A 13,743-nucleotide genomic window follows, 5' to 3' on the forward strand; every position below is an offset into this window, starting at 1 on the left:
AGACATGGCGGCCGTCACCCTAAAGTAGCACATATATAAAAATATATATTATCTGCGCACAGACATGGCAGCCGTCACCTAAAGTAGCACATATATAAAATATATATTATCTGCGCACAGACATGGCGGCCGTCACCTAAAGTAGCACATATATAAAATATATATTATCTGTGCACAGACATGGCGGCCGTCACCTAAAGTAGCACATATATTATATATATATTTTATCTGTGCACAGACATGGCGGCCGTCACCTAAAGTAGCACATATATAAATATATATTATCTGCGCACAGACATGGCAGCCGTCACCTAAAGTAGCACATATATTAAATATATATTATATTATCTGCGCACAGACATGGCGGCCGTCACCTAAAGTAGCACATATATTATATATATATTATATTATCTGCGCACAGACCATGGCGGCCGTCACTGCCTCACCTCGATCGTGTACTGCTCGAAGATGCGCAGCTGCAGGAAGATGTCCAGCTTTATCTTCCGCTCATGAAACAATTCTTCCATCTGAACCTGAGCCTCATCCAGCTGCTGCAGAACCGACTCAATGTGACTGATGGAGCTGTTGTGCGGAGTTTTTATTGCTGGAGACCGCAGAGTCCCCTGTTGAGCATAGAACAAACTCAGCCCTGCACTGCGCTTCCCGCCAAACAGGACGCCCCCCCGACTCCGGCCCGCCAGACAGGGCGCCCCCAGCCCCCGGCCCGCCAGACAGGACGACGCCCCCCGGCCCGCCAGACAGGACGACGCCCCCGGCCCGCCAGACAGGACGACGCCCCCGGCCCGCCAGACAGGACGACGCCCCCGGCCCGCCAGACAGGACGACGCCCCCAGCTACGGCCCGCCAGACAGGACGCGCCCGGCGCTGGCCTGCCAGAAAGGACGCACCTGGCTACCCACTGGACATCTCTTCTCACACCAGACCCCGGACTCTCCACTCTCTGGTGCTCACCTGAGTTGCTGGATGAGATCCTCTCCCTCCTTGATGACATTCAGGGTCCCGTCCAGCGTCGCCGTCTGCTGCTGCTGGAACTGCTTGATGAGCTCCTGCACAGCGTCTACAGAGTCCGCACAGACGTCCTCCAGCAGCTCCTTCTGCAGGTCTTCCATCCAGGTCCAGAGCTGAGAAGGGTAAAAAGAGACCACAGGGGGCATTAGAGACATCCGCGAGAGACTGCGGGCGGAGGAGAGACGAGACCCGAGAGACTGCGGGCGGAGGAGAGACGAGACCCGAGAGACTGCGGGCGGAGGAGAGACGAGACCCGAGAGACTGCGGGCGGAGGAGAGACGAGACCCGAGAGACTGCGGGCGGAGGAGAGACGAGACCCGAGAGACTGCGGGCGGAGGAGAGACGAGACCCGAGAGACTGCGGGCGGAGGAGAGACGAGACCCGAGAGACTGCGGGCGGAGGAGAGACGAGACCCGAGAGACTGCGGGCGGAGGAGAGACGAGACCCGAGAGACTGCGGGCGGAGGAGAGACGAGACCCGAGAGACTGCGGGCGGAGGAGAGACGAGACCCGAGAGACTGCGGGCGGAGGAGAGACGAGACCCGAGAGACTGCGGGCGGAGGAGAGACGAGACCCGAGAGACTGCGGGCGGAGGAGAGACGAGACCCGAGAGACTGCGGGCGGAGGAGAGACGAGACCCGAGAGACTGCGGGCGGAGGAGAGACGAGACCCGAGAGACTGCGGGCGGAGGAGAGACGAGACCCGAGAGACTGCGGGCGGAGGAGAGACGAGACCCGAGAGACTGCGGGCGGAGGAGAGACGAGACCCGAGAGACTGCGGGCGGAGGAGAGACGAGACCCGAGAGACTGCGGGCGGAGGAGAGACGAGACCCGAGAGACTGCGGGCGGAGGAGAGACGAGACCCGAGAGACTGCGGGCGGAGGAGAGACGAGACCCGAGAGACTGCGGGCGGAGGAGAGACGAGACCCGAGAGACTGCGGGCGGAGGAGAGACGAGACCCGAGAGACTGCGGGCGGAGGAGAGACGAGACCCGAGAGACTGCGGGCGGAGGAGAGACGAGACCCGAGAGACGGCGGGCGGAGGAGAGACGAGACCCGAGAGACGGCGGGCGGAGGAGAGACGAGACCCGAGAGACGGCGGGCGGAGGAGAGACGAGACCCGAGAGACGGCGGGCGGAGGAGAGACGAGACCCGAGAGACGGCGGGCGGAGGAGAGACGAGACCCGAGAGACGGCGGGCGGAGGAGAGACGAGACCCGAGAGACGGCGGGCGGAGGAGAGACGAGACCCGAGAGACGGCGGGCGGAGGAGAGACGAGACCCGAGAGACGGCGGGCGGAGGAGAGACGAGACCCGAGAGACTGCGGGCGGAGGAGAGACGAGACCCGAGAAACTGCATGCGGAGGAGAGAAGAGACCCGAGAGACTGCGGGCGGAGGAGAGACGAGACCCGAGAGACTGCGGGCGGAGGAGAGACGAGACCCGAGAGACGGCGGGCGGAGGAGAGACGAGACCCGAGAGACGGCGGGCGGAGGAGAGACGAGACCCGAGAGACGAGACCCGAGAGACGGCTGGCGGAGGAGAGAAGAGACCCGAGAGACTGCATGCGGAGGACAGACGAGACCCGAGAGACTGCGGGCGGAGGAGAGACGGGACCCGAGAGACTGCGGGCGGAGGAGAGACGGGACCCGAGAGACGGCGGGCGGAGGAGAGACGAGACCCGAGAGACGGCGGGCGGAGGAGAGACGAGACCCGAGAGACGGCAGGCGGAGGAGAGACGAGACCCGAGAGACTGCGGGCGGAGGAGAGACGAGACCCGAGAGACTGCGGGCGGAGGAGAGACGGGACCCGAGAGACTGCGGGCGGAGGAGAGACGGGACCCGAGAGACGGCGGGCGGAGGAGAGACGAGACCCGAGAGACGGCGGGCGGAGGAGAGACGAGACCCGAGAGACGGCGGGCGGAGGAGAGACGAGACCCGAGAGACTGCGGGCGGAGGAGAGACGAGACCCGAGAGACTGCGGGCGGAGGAGAGACGAGACCCGAGAGACTGCGGGCGGAGGGGAGACGAGACCCGAGAGACTGCGGGCGGAGGGGAGACGAGACCCGAGAGACTGCGGGCGGAGGAGAGACGAGACCCGAGAGACTGCGGGCGGAGGAGAGACGAGACCCGAGAGACTGCGGGCGGAGGAGAGACGAGACCCGAGAGACGGCGGGCGGAGGAGAGACGAGACCCGAGAGACGGCGGGCGGAGGAGAGACGAGACCCGAGAGACGGCGGGCGGAGGAGAGACGAGACCCGAGAGACGGCGGGCGGAGGAGAGACGAGACCCGAGAGACGGCGGGCGGAGGAGAGACGAGACCCGAGAGACGGCGGGCGGAGGAGAGACGAGACCCGAGAGACTGCGGGCGGAGGAGAGACGAGACCCGAGAGACTGCGGGCGGAGGAGAGACGAGACCCGAGAGACTGCGGGCGGAGGAGAGAAGAGACCCGAGAGACTGCGGGCGGAGGAGAGACGAGACCCGAGAGACTGCATGCGGAGGAGAGACGAGACCCGAGAGACTGCATGCGGAGGAGAGACGAGACCCGAGAGACTGCGGGCGGAGGAGGAGAGACGAGACCCGAGAGACTGCGGGCGGAGGAGGAGAGACGAGACCCGAGAGACTGCGGGCGGAGGAGGAGAGACGAGACCCGAGAGACTGCGGGCGGAGGAGGAGAGACGAGACCCGAGAGACTGCGGGCGGAGGAGGAGAGACGAGACCCGAGAGACTGCGGGCGGAGGAGAGACGAGACCCGAGAGACGGCGGGCGGAGGAGAGACGAGACCCGAGAGACGGAGGGCGGAGGAGGAGAGACGAGACCCGAGAGACGGCGGCCGGAGGAGAGAAGAGACCCGAGAGACGGCGGGCGGAGGAGAGACCCGAGAGACGGCGGGCGGAGGAGAGACCCGAGAGACGGCGGGCGGAGGAGAGACGAGACCCGAGAGACGGCGGGCGGAGGAGAGACCCGAGAGACGGCGGGCGGAGGAGAGACCCGAGAGACGGCGGGCGGAGGAGAGACGAGACCCGAGAGACTGCATGCGGATGAGAGACGAGACCCGAGAGACTGCATGCGGAGGAGAGACGAGACCCGAGAGACGGCGGGCGGAGGAGAGACGAGACCCGAGAGACGGCGGGCGGAGGAGAGAAGAGACCCGAGAGACGGCGGGCGGAGGAGAGAAGAGACCCGAGAGACGGCGGGCGGAGGAGAGACGAGACCCGAGAGACGAGACCCGAGAGACGGCGGGCGGAGGAGAGAAGAGACCCGAGAGACTGCATGCGGAGGACAGACGAGACCCGAGAGACTGCGGGCGGAGGAGAGACGGGACCCGAGAGACTGCGGGCGGAGGAGAGACGGGACCCGAGAGACGGCGGGCGGAGGAGAGACGGGACCCGAGAGACGGCGGGCGGAGGAGAGACGAGACCCGAGAGACGGCGGGCGGAGGAGAGACGAGACCCGAGAGACGGCGGGCGGAGGAGAGACGAGACCCGAGAGACGGCAGGCGGAGGAGAGACGAGACCCGAGAGACGGCGGGCGGAGGAGAGACGAGACCCGAGAGACGGCGGGCGGAGGAGAGACGAGACCCGAGAGACGGCGGGCGGAGGAGAGACGAGACCCGAGAGACGGCGGGCGGAGGAGAGACGAGACCCGAGAGACGGCGGGCGGAGGAGAGACGAGACCCGAGAGACGGCGGGCGGAGGAGAGACGAGACCCGAGAGACGGCGGGCGGAGGAGAGACGAGACCCGAGAGACGGCGGGCGGAGGAGAGACGAGACCCGAGAGACGGCGGGCGGAGGAGAGACGAGACCCGAGAGACGGCGGGCGGAGGAGAGACGAGACCCGAGAGACTGCGGGCGGAGGAGAGACGAGACCCGAGAGACGGCGGGGGGGTACCCGAAATACTGCCTAGAGGAGAAGGAGGAGACACGTGCAGTCGATGTCACCTTTCTTCCCGCTGATAAATTTCCCACAATTCCCCTGTACACAGATAGAACACTGTATGATGGGGCAGATGATACTCTGCCCGATCCCTCCTATTTGCAGGTAGGGCCATATAATCCTTTCTTCAGCGCTCTATTGGGAGACCCAGACGATTGGGGTATAGCTACTGCCCTCCGGAGGCCACACAAAGCACTACACCAAAAGTGCAAGGCCCCTCCCCCTCTGGCTATACCCCCCCGTGGTATCACGGGTACTCCAGTTTTAGCTTTGTGTGCGAAGGAGGTCAGACATTCCATGCATAGCTCCACAGATTTTAGTCAGCAGTAGCTGCTGACTATGTCGGATGGAAGAAAAGAGGGCCCATATAGGGCCCCCAGCATGCTCCCTTCTCACCCCTGGATGGTGTTGTAAGGTTGAGGTACCTATTGCTGGTACAGGGGCTGGAGCCTCACATGCTGTTTTCCTTCCACATCCCCTTGGGGGCTCTGTGGAAGTGGGATCCTGCCGGCCTCAAAGCTCTGACGCCGGGCTCCATCCACAGACCCATAGCACCTGGTGGATGCCGAGCAGGAGTACCATCAGGGACAGGGCCCTGTATCATACAGGTACTCTGTGTCCCCGGCAGGCACAGACACACTCCGGGCTGGCTGGGTGTTGTAGTGCGCCGGGGACCGTACACGGAGCTGGTGTTCCTACAGTTATCTGGGGGACTTTGTGTTCTGGGAACGCAGCGCCGACCCTCACTGGACCGGGCGGCGCTGCTGTGACTTGTGGTGCGCCGGGGATACGCCGACCGCGCTTTTACGGCGGCGGCGTTTATAACTCTAGTCCCCGGCTTTTGGGCCTAGGACGCCGGCAGCTCCGATCGTTCCCGCCCCCACCCTGTCAATCAGGGTAGGGGAGAGACGCTGTTTCACGGCAGCGACGAGGGCTGGAGCCTGATTTACATGCTCCAGCCCTCTCACTAGGCACAGAGGGAAGCAGGCTTCCCGCTCTTAGCCAGGAACGCCCAGGGCCCGCCCCCCTTCCTCTCTCAGGACGCCGGCAGCCATTACATGCATGTCTGGCTGGAGGAAGGACGCAAGGCTCTGGGAGACCTAGACTGAGGGGCTTTGGGAGACCACACACCCGCTCTTAAGCGGGCGGTAAGCGGCTTTTCAGCTGGCCCCTCTAGTGCCTTACTGTGTATTAGTGTACTGTGTCACTGGACATAGATATTTATTGATTTCTTGCACTGTGAGGTCGCTTCCTGGCTGAATACCCCAGAGCGCTCTGAGGAGGCAGCAACATGTCATCCACAAGACGCAAAGCTGCCAAGGCTAGGGCTGTGTGCACTGCGTGTGCTGCATGTGGGGCTGCTCTACCAGCAGGCTCCAAGGACCCCCATTGTGTGCAATGCTCAGATCCGGTGCTGCTTCGCCAGCCGGAGTCAGGAGAGATAGTGACCCAGGCTGAGACGCCTGTAAGTCCTGCCCCGGTGTCAGGGACAGACTTTGCAGTTTTTGCGGTTAATATGTCTGTGACTATGGCAAAAATCCTGGAAACTTTGCAATCCATGCCTGGGGCTCAGTCTATGGACACGGCGAGGTCTATGTCCTCTAATCCTCCGCAGTTGGATTTAATCCAGACTGCAAGGGGGTCCCCGGCTTCTCAGGATGAGTATAATGACTCAGATGATTGCCCCAGCCACCCCAAGCGGGCTCGCTGGGAAAGACCCTCAACGTCATCACACTGCTCAGGGTCTCAGCGCAATCAGTCTCCCTGTGATGTGTCTGAAGAGAGTGATCAGGAGTCTAATCCTGGAACCCCTCTCAACCTGGATACCCCGGATGGGGACGCCATGGTAAACGATCTTATCTCAGCCATCAATAGGCTGTTAGATATTTCTCCCCCAGCCCCTTCTGCAGAGGAGGCAGCTGCAGAGCAGGAGAAGTTTCGTTTCCTCTATCCCAAGCGTAAATTAAGTGCTCTGTTGGATCACTCTGACTTCAGAGAATCAATCCAGAAGCACGACGCTCATCCAGAAAAGCGTTTCTCTAAACGTTCTAAGGATACACGTTATCCTTTCCCCCCTGATGTGGTCAAGCGCTGGACCCAGTGTCCAAAGGTGGATCCCCCGATTTCCAAGCTTGCAGCTAGATCCATAGTTGCAGTGGAGGATGGCGCTTCACTTAAGGATGCCAATGACAGACAGATGGACCTTTGGTTAAAATCTGTCTATGAAGCTATCGGCGCGTCGTTTGCTCCAGCATTCGCAGCCGTATGGGCACTCCAAGCTATTTCAGCTGGTTTAGCAAAAGTGGATGCTATCATACATCCAGCGGTGCCGCAAGTGGCGTCCCTTACCTCGCAGATGTCTGCGTTTGCCTCTTACGCTATCAATGCGGTCCTAGAATCTACCAGCCGCACCTCAATGGCGTCTGCCAATTCGGTAGTTTTGCGCAGAGCCTTGTGGTTAAAGGACTGGAAAGCAGATGCTGGTTCCAAAAAATGTTTAACCAGCTTGCCTTTATCTAGAGATAGACTGTTTGGCGAGCCATTGGCTGACATCATTAAACAGTCCAAGGGTAAAGATTCCTCTTTACCCCAGCCCAGATCAAGCAAACCTCAGCAGAGAAAGTGGCAGCAGAAGTTTCAGTCCTTTCGAGGTTCGGGCAAAACACAATTCTCCTCGTCCAAAGGGACTCAGAGGACGCAAAGAAACTCAGATTCCTGGCGGGCTCACTCACGCCCCAAGAAAGCAAATGGAGGAACCGCTTCCAAAGCGGCTACCTCATGACTTCCAGTCCCCTCCCTCCGCATCTCCGGTCGGGGGCAGGCTCTCCCGCTTTTACGACACTTGGATGTCACAGGTCAAAGACCGGTGGGTGACAGACATTTTGTCTCGCGGGTACAGAATCGAGTTCAGTTCTCGTCCTCCAGCTCGGTTCTTCAGAACCTCCCCACATCCAGACCGTGTAGATGTCCTGCGGCAGGCGGTGGACTCCCTAAGAGCGGAAGGAGTAGTGGTTCCTGTACCGTCTCAGGAACAAGGGAGAGGGTTTTACTCCAATCTCTTTGTGGTGCCAAAAAAGGACGGCTCGTTCCGTCCTGTTCTGGACCTAAAACTGCTCAACAAACATGTGCACGCCAGACGGTTCCGGATGGAAACCCTCCGTTCTGTCATTGCCTCAATGTCTCAAGGAGACTTCCTTGCCTCAATAGACATCAAAGATGCTTATCTCCACGTGCCAATTGCTACAGAACATCAACGTTTTCTACGTTTTGTGATAGGAGACGACCATCTTCAGTTCGTAGCTCTGCCATTCGGTCTGGCGACAGCCCCCCGGGTCTTCACCAAGGTCATGGCGGCGGTGGTAGCAGTCTTGCACTCTCAGGGACACTCGGTGATCCCTTACCTAGACGATCTACTTGTCAAGGCACCCTCTCAAGAGGCATGCCAACTCAGTCTACAGGCTACGCTGGAGACTCTCCAGACTTTTGGATGGATCATCAACTTTCCAAAGTCAAATCTGTCACCGACACAGTCACTAACGTATCTTGGCATGGAGTTCCATACTCGAGCAGCGAGAGTGAAGCTTCCGCTAAACAAGCAGCGGTCCCTACAGACAGGGGTGCAATCTCTCCTTCAGGGCCAGTCGCACCCCTTACGGCGCCTCATGCACTTCCTAGGGAAGATGGTGGCAGCCATGGAAGCAGTTCCCTTTGCGCAGTTTCATCTGCGTCCACTTCAATGGGACATTCTCCGCCAATGGGACGGGAAGACGACTTCCCTAGACAGGAAAGTCTCTCTTTCCCAGACGGCCAAGGACTCTCTACAATGGTGGCTCCTTCCCACCTCATTGTCTCAGGGAAGATCCTTCCTGCCCCCATCCTGGGCAGTGGTCACGACAGATGCGAGTCTGTCGGGGTGGGGAGCAGTGTTTCTACACCACAGGGCTCAGGGGACGTGGACTCCGCAAGAGTCCACCCTTCAGATCAATGTTCTGGAAATCAGGGCAGTGTATCTTGCCCTACTAGCCTTTCAACAGTGGCTGGAAGGAAAGCAGATCCGAATCCAGTCGGACAACTCCACAGCGGTGGCATACATCAACCACCAAGGAGGGACGCGCAGCCGGCAAGCCTTTCAGGAAGTCCGGCGCATTCTGAATTGGGTGGAGGACATAGCATCCACCATCTCCGCGGTTCACATCCCAGGCGTAGAAAACTGGGAAGCAGACTTCCTCAGTCGCCAGGGTATGGACGCAGGGGAATGGTCCCTTCACCCGGACGTGTTTCAAGAAATCTGTCGCCGCTGGGGGGTGCCGGACGTCGACCTAATGGCGTCTCGGCACAACAACAAGGTCCCGGCATTCATGGCGCGGTCGCGCGATCAAAGAGCTCTGGCGGCAGACGCCTTGGTGCAAGATTGGTCGCAGTTCCGCCTCCCATATGTATTCCCGCCTCTGGCACTCTTGCCCAGAGTATTACGCAAGATCAGATCCGATTGCAGCCGCATCATACTCGTCGCCCCAGACTGGCCGAGGAGATCGTGGTATCCGGATCTGTGGCATCTCACGGTCGGCCGACCGTGGTCACTTCCAGACCGTCCAGACCTGCTGTCTCAAGGGCCGTTTTTCCATCAGAATTCTGCGGCCCTGAACCTGACTGTGTGGCCATTGAGTCCTGGATCCTATCGTCAACAGGCTTATCCCAGGGAGTGGTAGCCACAATGAGACAAGCTAGGAAGTCAACTTCTGCTAAGATCTACCACAGAACGTGGAAGATTTTCTTAACCTGGTGCTCTGCTCAGGGAGTGTCTCCCTGGCCATTTGCATTGCCCACTTTTCTGTCTTTCCTGCAATCAGGGTTGGAAAGAAGGGAATTTTGTTTACTTACCGTAAATTCCTTTTCTTCTAGCTCCAATTGGGAGACCCAGACAATTGGGTGTATAGCTATTGCCTCCGGAGGCCACACAAAGTATTACACTTAAAAGTGTAAGGCCCCTCCCCTTCTGGCTATACACCCCCAGTGGGATCACTGGCTCACCAGTTTTAGTGTCAAAGCAAGAAGGAGGAAAGCCAAGAACTGGTTTAAAGACCAATTCAATCCGAGGAAACATCGGAGAACTGAACCATACCACATGAACAACATGTGTACCCGAAAAAACAGAAAAACCCCGAGAAAACAGGGCGGGTGCTGGGTCTCCCAATTGGAGCTAGAAGAAAAGGAATTTACGGTAAGTAAACAAAATTCCCTTCTTCTTTTTCGCTCCTAATTGGGAGACCCAGACAATTGGGACGTCCAAAAGCAGTCCCTGGGTGGGTAAAAGAATATCTCGTGATAGGGCCGTCAAACAGCCCTTTCCTACAGGTGGGCAATCGCCGCCTGAAGGACTTATCTACCTAGGCTGGCGTCTGCCGAAGCGTAGGTATGCACCTGAAAATGCTTGGTAAAAGTATGCAGACTCAATCAGGTAGGTGCCTGACACACCTGCTGAGCCGTAGCCTGGTGCCGTAATGCCCAGGATGCACCCACGGCTCTGGTAGAATGGGCCTTCAGCCTTGAGAGAACCAGAAGCCCAGTAGAACTGTAGGTTTCAAGAATTGGTTCCTCGATCCCCCGAGCCAGGGTGGATTCAGAAGCTTGCGACTGTTTACGCCGACCAGCGACAAGGACAAAGAGTGCATCCGGGTGGCGCAGGAGCGCCATGCGGGAAGTAGAACCTGAGTGCTCTCACCAGAACCAACAGATGCAAATCCTTCTGAAATTGATGGACTGGACGAGGACACAAAGAAGGTGAGGTGATATCCTGATTGATATGAAAGTGGGATACCACCTTAGGGAGAAATTCCGGAATCGGACGCAGAACTACCCTGTCCTGGTGAAGGACCAGGAAGGGAGATTTGTATGAGAGCGTTGCTAGCTCGGAAACTCTCCTAAGAGACGAGACCGTTACTAGAAGGCCACTTCCCGAGAAAAGCGGGAAGGGAGACCTCTTTCAAAGGCTCGAAAGGCGGCATCTGGAGAGCAATTAGAACCTTGTTCAGATCCCAGGGCTCTAACGGCCGCTTGTACGGAGTGCTGAGACGACAAACTCCCCGTAGGAACGTGCGTACCTGAGGAAGTCGTTTCTGAAAAAATACAGATAGCGCTGAGACTTGTCCCTAAAGGGAACTGAGCGACAACCCTTTTTCCAACCTAGATTGCAGGAAGGAAGGAAACATAGACGATGCAACCGGCCAGGGAGAAACACCCTGCGCCGAGCACCGAGATAAGAATATCTTCCACGTCCTGTGGTCAATCTTGGCGGACGTTGGTATGCTAGCCTGTCTCATGGTGGCAACCACGTCCTGAGGTAATCCTGACGACCCTAGGTTCCAGGACTCAATGCCACACCATCAGGTTGAGGGCCGTAGAATTCAAATGGAAGAATGGCCCTTGAGACAGCCAGTCTGATTGGTCTGGTAGTGCCCCCGGTTAGCCTACCGTGAGGCACCACAGAACCGGGAACCACAACATCCTCGGCCAATCTGTAGCGACGAGGATGGCGCGGCCGCAGTCGGTCCTGATCTAGCGCAGCACTCTGGGCAACAATGCCAGAGGTGGCACATAAGGTAGCTGGAACTGCGACCAATGCTGAACTAAGGCGTCTGCCGCCAGAGTTCGATGATTGTGAAACCGTGCCATGAAGCTGGCACATTGTTGTTGTGCCGTGACGCCATTAGATCGACGTCCGGCCTCTGTCAGCGGCGCCAGATCTCCTGAAACCCGTCCGGGTGAAGAGACCATACCCTTTCGGCCACACCCCGGCGACTTAGGAAGTCAGCTTCCTAGTTTTCCACGCCTGGGATGTGAACTGTGGATATGGTGGATGCCGTGTCTTCCACCCACATCAGAACCTGCCGGACTTCCTGGAAGGCTTGCCGGTTGCGCGTTCTTCCTTGGTGGTTGATGTATGCCACCGCTGTGGAGTTGTCCGACTGAAGTCGGATTTGCTTGCTGTCCAGCTGCTGTTGGAAGGTTTGTAGGGCAAGATACACTGCTCTGTGTTCAAGAACATTGATCTGAAGGGTGGACTCTTGCTGAGTCCACGTACCCTGAGCGCTGTGGTGGAGAAAAACTGCTCCCCACCCTGATAGACTCGCGTCTGTCGTAACTATCGCCCAGGATGGGGATAGGAAGGACCTTCTTTTTGACCATGAGGTGGGAAGAAGCCACCACCGTAGAGATTCCTTGGCCGCCTGAGAAAGAAAGACGACTCTGTTGAGGGAGGTCGACTCCCCGTCCCATTGGCGGAGAATGTCACATTGTAGTGGACGCAGATGAAACTGCGCGAAAAGAACTGCCTCCATTGCTACCATCTTACGTAGGAAGTGCATGAGGCGTCTCAATGTGTGCGACTGGTTCTTAAAGAAGAGATTGCAGCCCGTAGTGAATGCTGTTTGTCTAGCGGAAGCTTCACTATCGCTGAGAGAGTATGAAACTCCATGCCTAGATATGTTAGCGATAGGGTCGGGGTCGGATCTGACTTCAAAAAGTTGATGATCCACCCAAAACTCTAGAGAGTCTCCAGCGCAACGTTCGGGCAGTGTCGGCATGTTTCCTAAGAGAGTGCCTTGACAAGTAGATCGTCTAAATATGGGATCACCGAGTGACCCTGAGAGTGCAGGACTGTGACTACTGCTGCCCTGACCTTGGCGAAGACCAGTGGGACTGTCGCTAGCCGGAAGGTAGAGCTACGAACAGAAGGTGTTCGTCTCCTATAACGAAGCGTAGAAACGCTAGTGCTCTGGATCAATCGGCACGTGTGGATAAGCATCCTTGATGCCTAATGATGCTAGGAAATCTCCTTGGGACATTGAGGCGATGACATGGCGGAGGGATTCCATCCGGAACCGCCTGGTGTCCACGAGCTTGCTGAGCAGTTTTAGATCCAGAACGGGACGGAACGGCCCGTTCTTATAGGCACCGCAAATAATTTGGGGTAAAAACCGTGACCTTGTTCCTGAAGAGGAACGGGGGTCATCACTCTTTCTGCCTATAGAGTGCACCCTGTTTGCAGAAGAGCAGCGGCTCGGCCGGGAGGTGGAGAAGTTCTGAAGAATCGAGTTGGAGGACGAGAAGTGAGCTCTATCCTGTACCCGTGAGACAGAATGTCTCACACCCAACGGTCATTGACCTATGGCAGCTAAATATCGCCAAGGCGGGTGAGCCTGCTACCGACCGAGGATGCGGAGAGAGGAGGCCGCAAGTCATGAGGAAGCCGCCTTGGAAGCGGGTTTTCAGACTGTCTCTTTTTTGGGCGTGACTGAGCCCGCCAAGAATCTGAGCTCCTCTGATCCTTTTGAGTCCACATTGGACGAGGAAAAATGGGACCTGCCCGAGCCTCGAAAAGACCGAAACCACGACTGCCTCCTGCTCTGTTGGGGTTTGTTGTGTCCGGGCTGAGGAAAGGATGAATCCTTACCCCTGGACTGTTTAATGGTTACATCCAAACGCTCACCAAACAGTCGGTCAGCAGAAAAAGGCAACTGGTTAAGCAACCTTTTTTTTTTTTTTTTTTTTTTTTTGGAAGCAGAATCTGCCTTCCATTCACTTAACGAGCAGACCAGGCTCTGCTTAAAAACACGGAGCAGCGGAGGCTACTGCCGTACGGTTCGCAGAGTCTAGGGCAACCTGAATCGCGTAAGAAACAAATGCAGACATTTGAGAGGTTAAGGATGCCACCTGCGGCACAGATGTACGTGTAACCGTGTCAATCTGTGTAAGACAAGCTGAAATAGCTTGGAGTGCCCCAAG

General features: G+C 58.0%; 1 protein-coding gene across 1 annotated transcript in view; it reads right to left on the reverse strand.

Annotated features, from left to right (window-relative positions):
* Window positions 1-470: 470 nt before the first annotated feature.
* The window catches only part of LOC142273422 (kalirin-like), a 47,170-nt gene continuing 33,897 nt past the window's right edge, over window positions 471-13,743 (reverse strand). The window contains exons 6-7 of the mRNA XM_075332532.1: window positions 972-1,142; window positions 471-621 (exon numbers count right to left, since the gene is read on the reverse strand). Of these exons, the coding sequence (XP_075188647.1) occupies window positions 565-621; window positions 972-1,142 (228 nt within the window). The 3' untranslated portion in view covers window positions 471-564. The remainder of the gene's footprint in view (window positions 622-971; window positions 1,143-13,743) is intronic.

Source organism: Anomaloglossus baeobatrachus, unplaced genomic scaffold (genome assembly GCF_048569485.1).
Source record: "Anomaloglossus baeobatrachus isolate aAnoBae1 unplaced genomic scaffold, aAnoBae1.hap1 Scaffold_3622, whole genome shotgun sequence".
Classification (NCBI taxonomy): Eukaryota; Metazoa; Chordata; class Amphibia; order Anura; family Aromobatidae; genus Anomaloglossus; species Anomaloglossus baeobatrachus.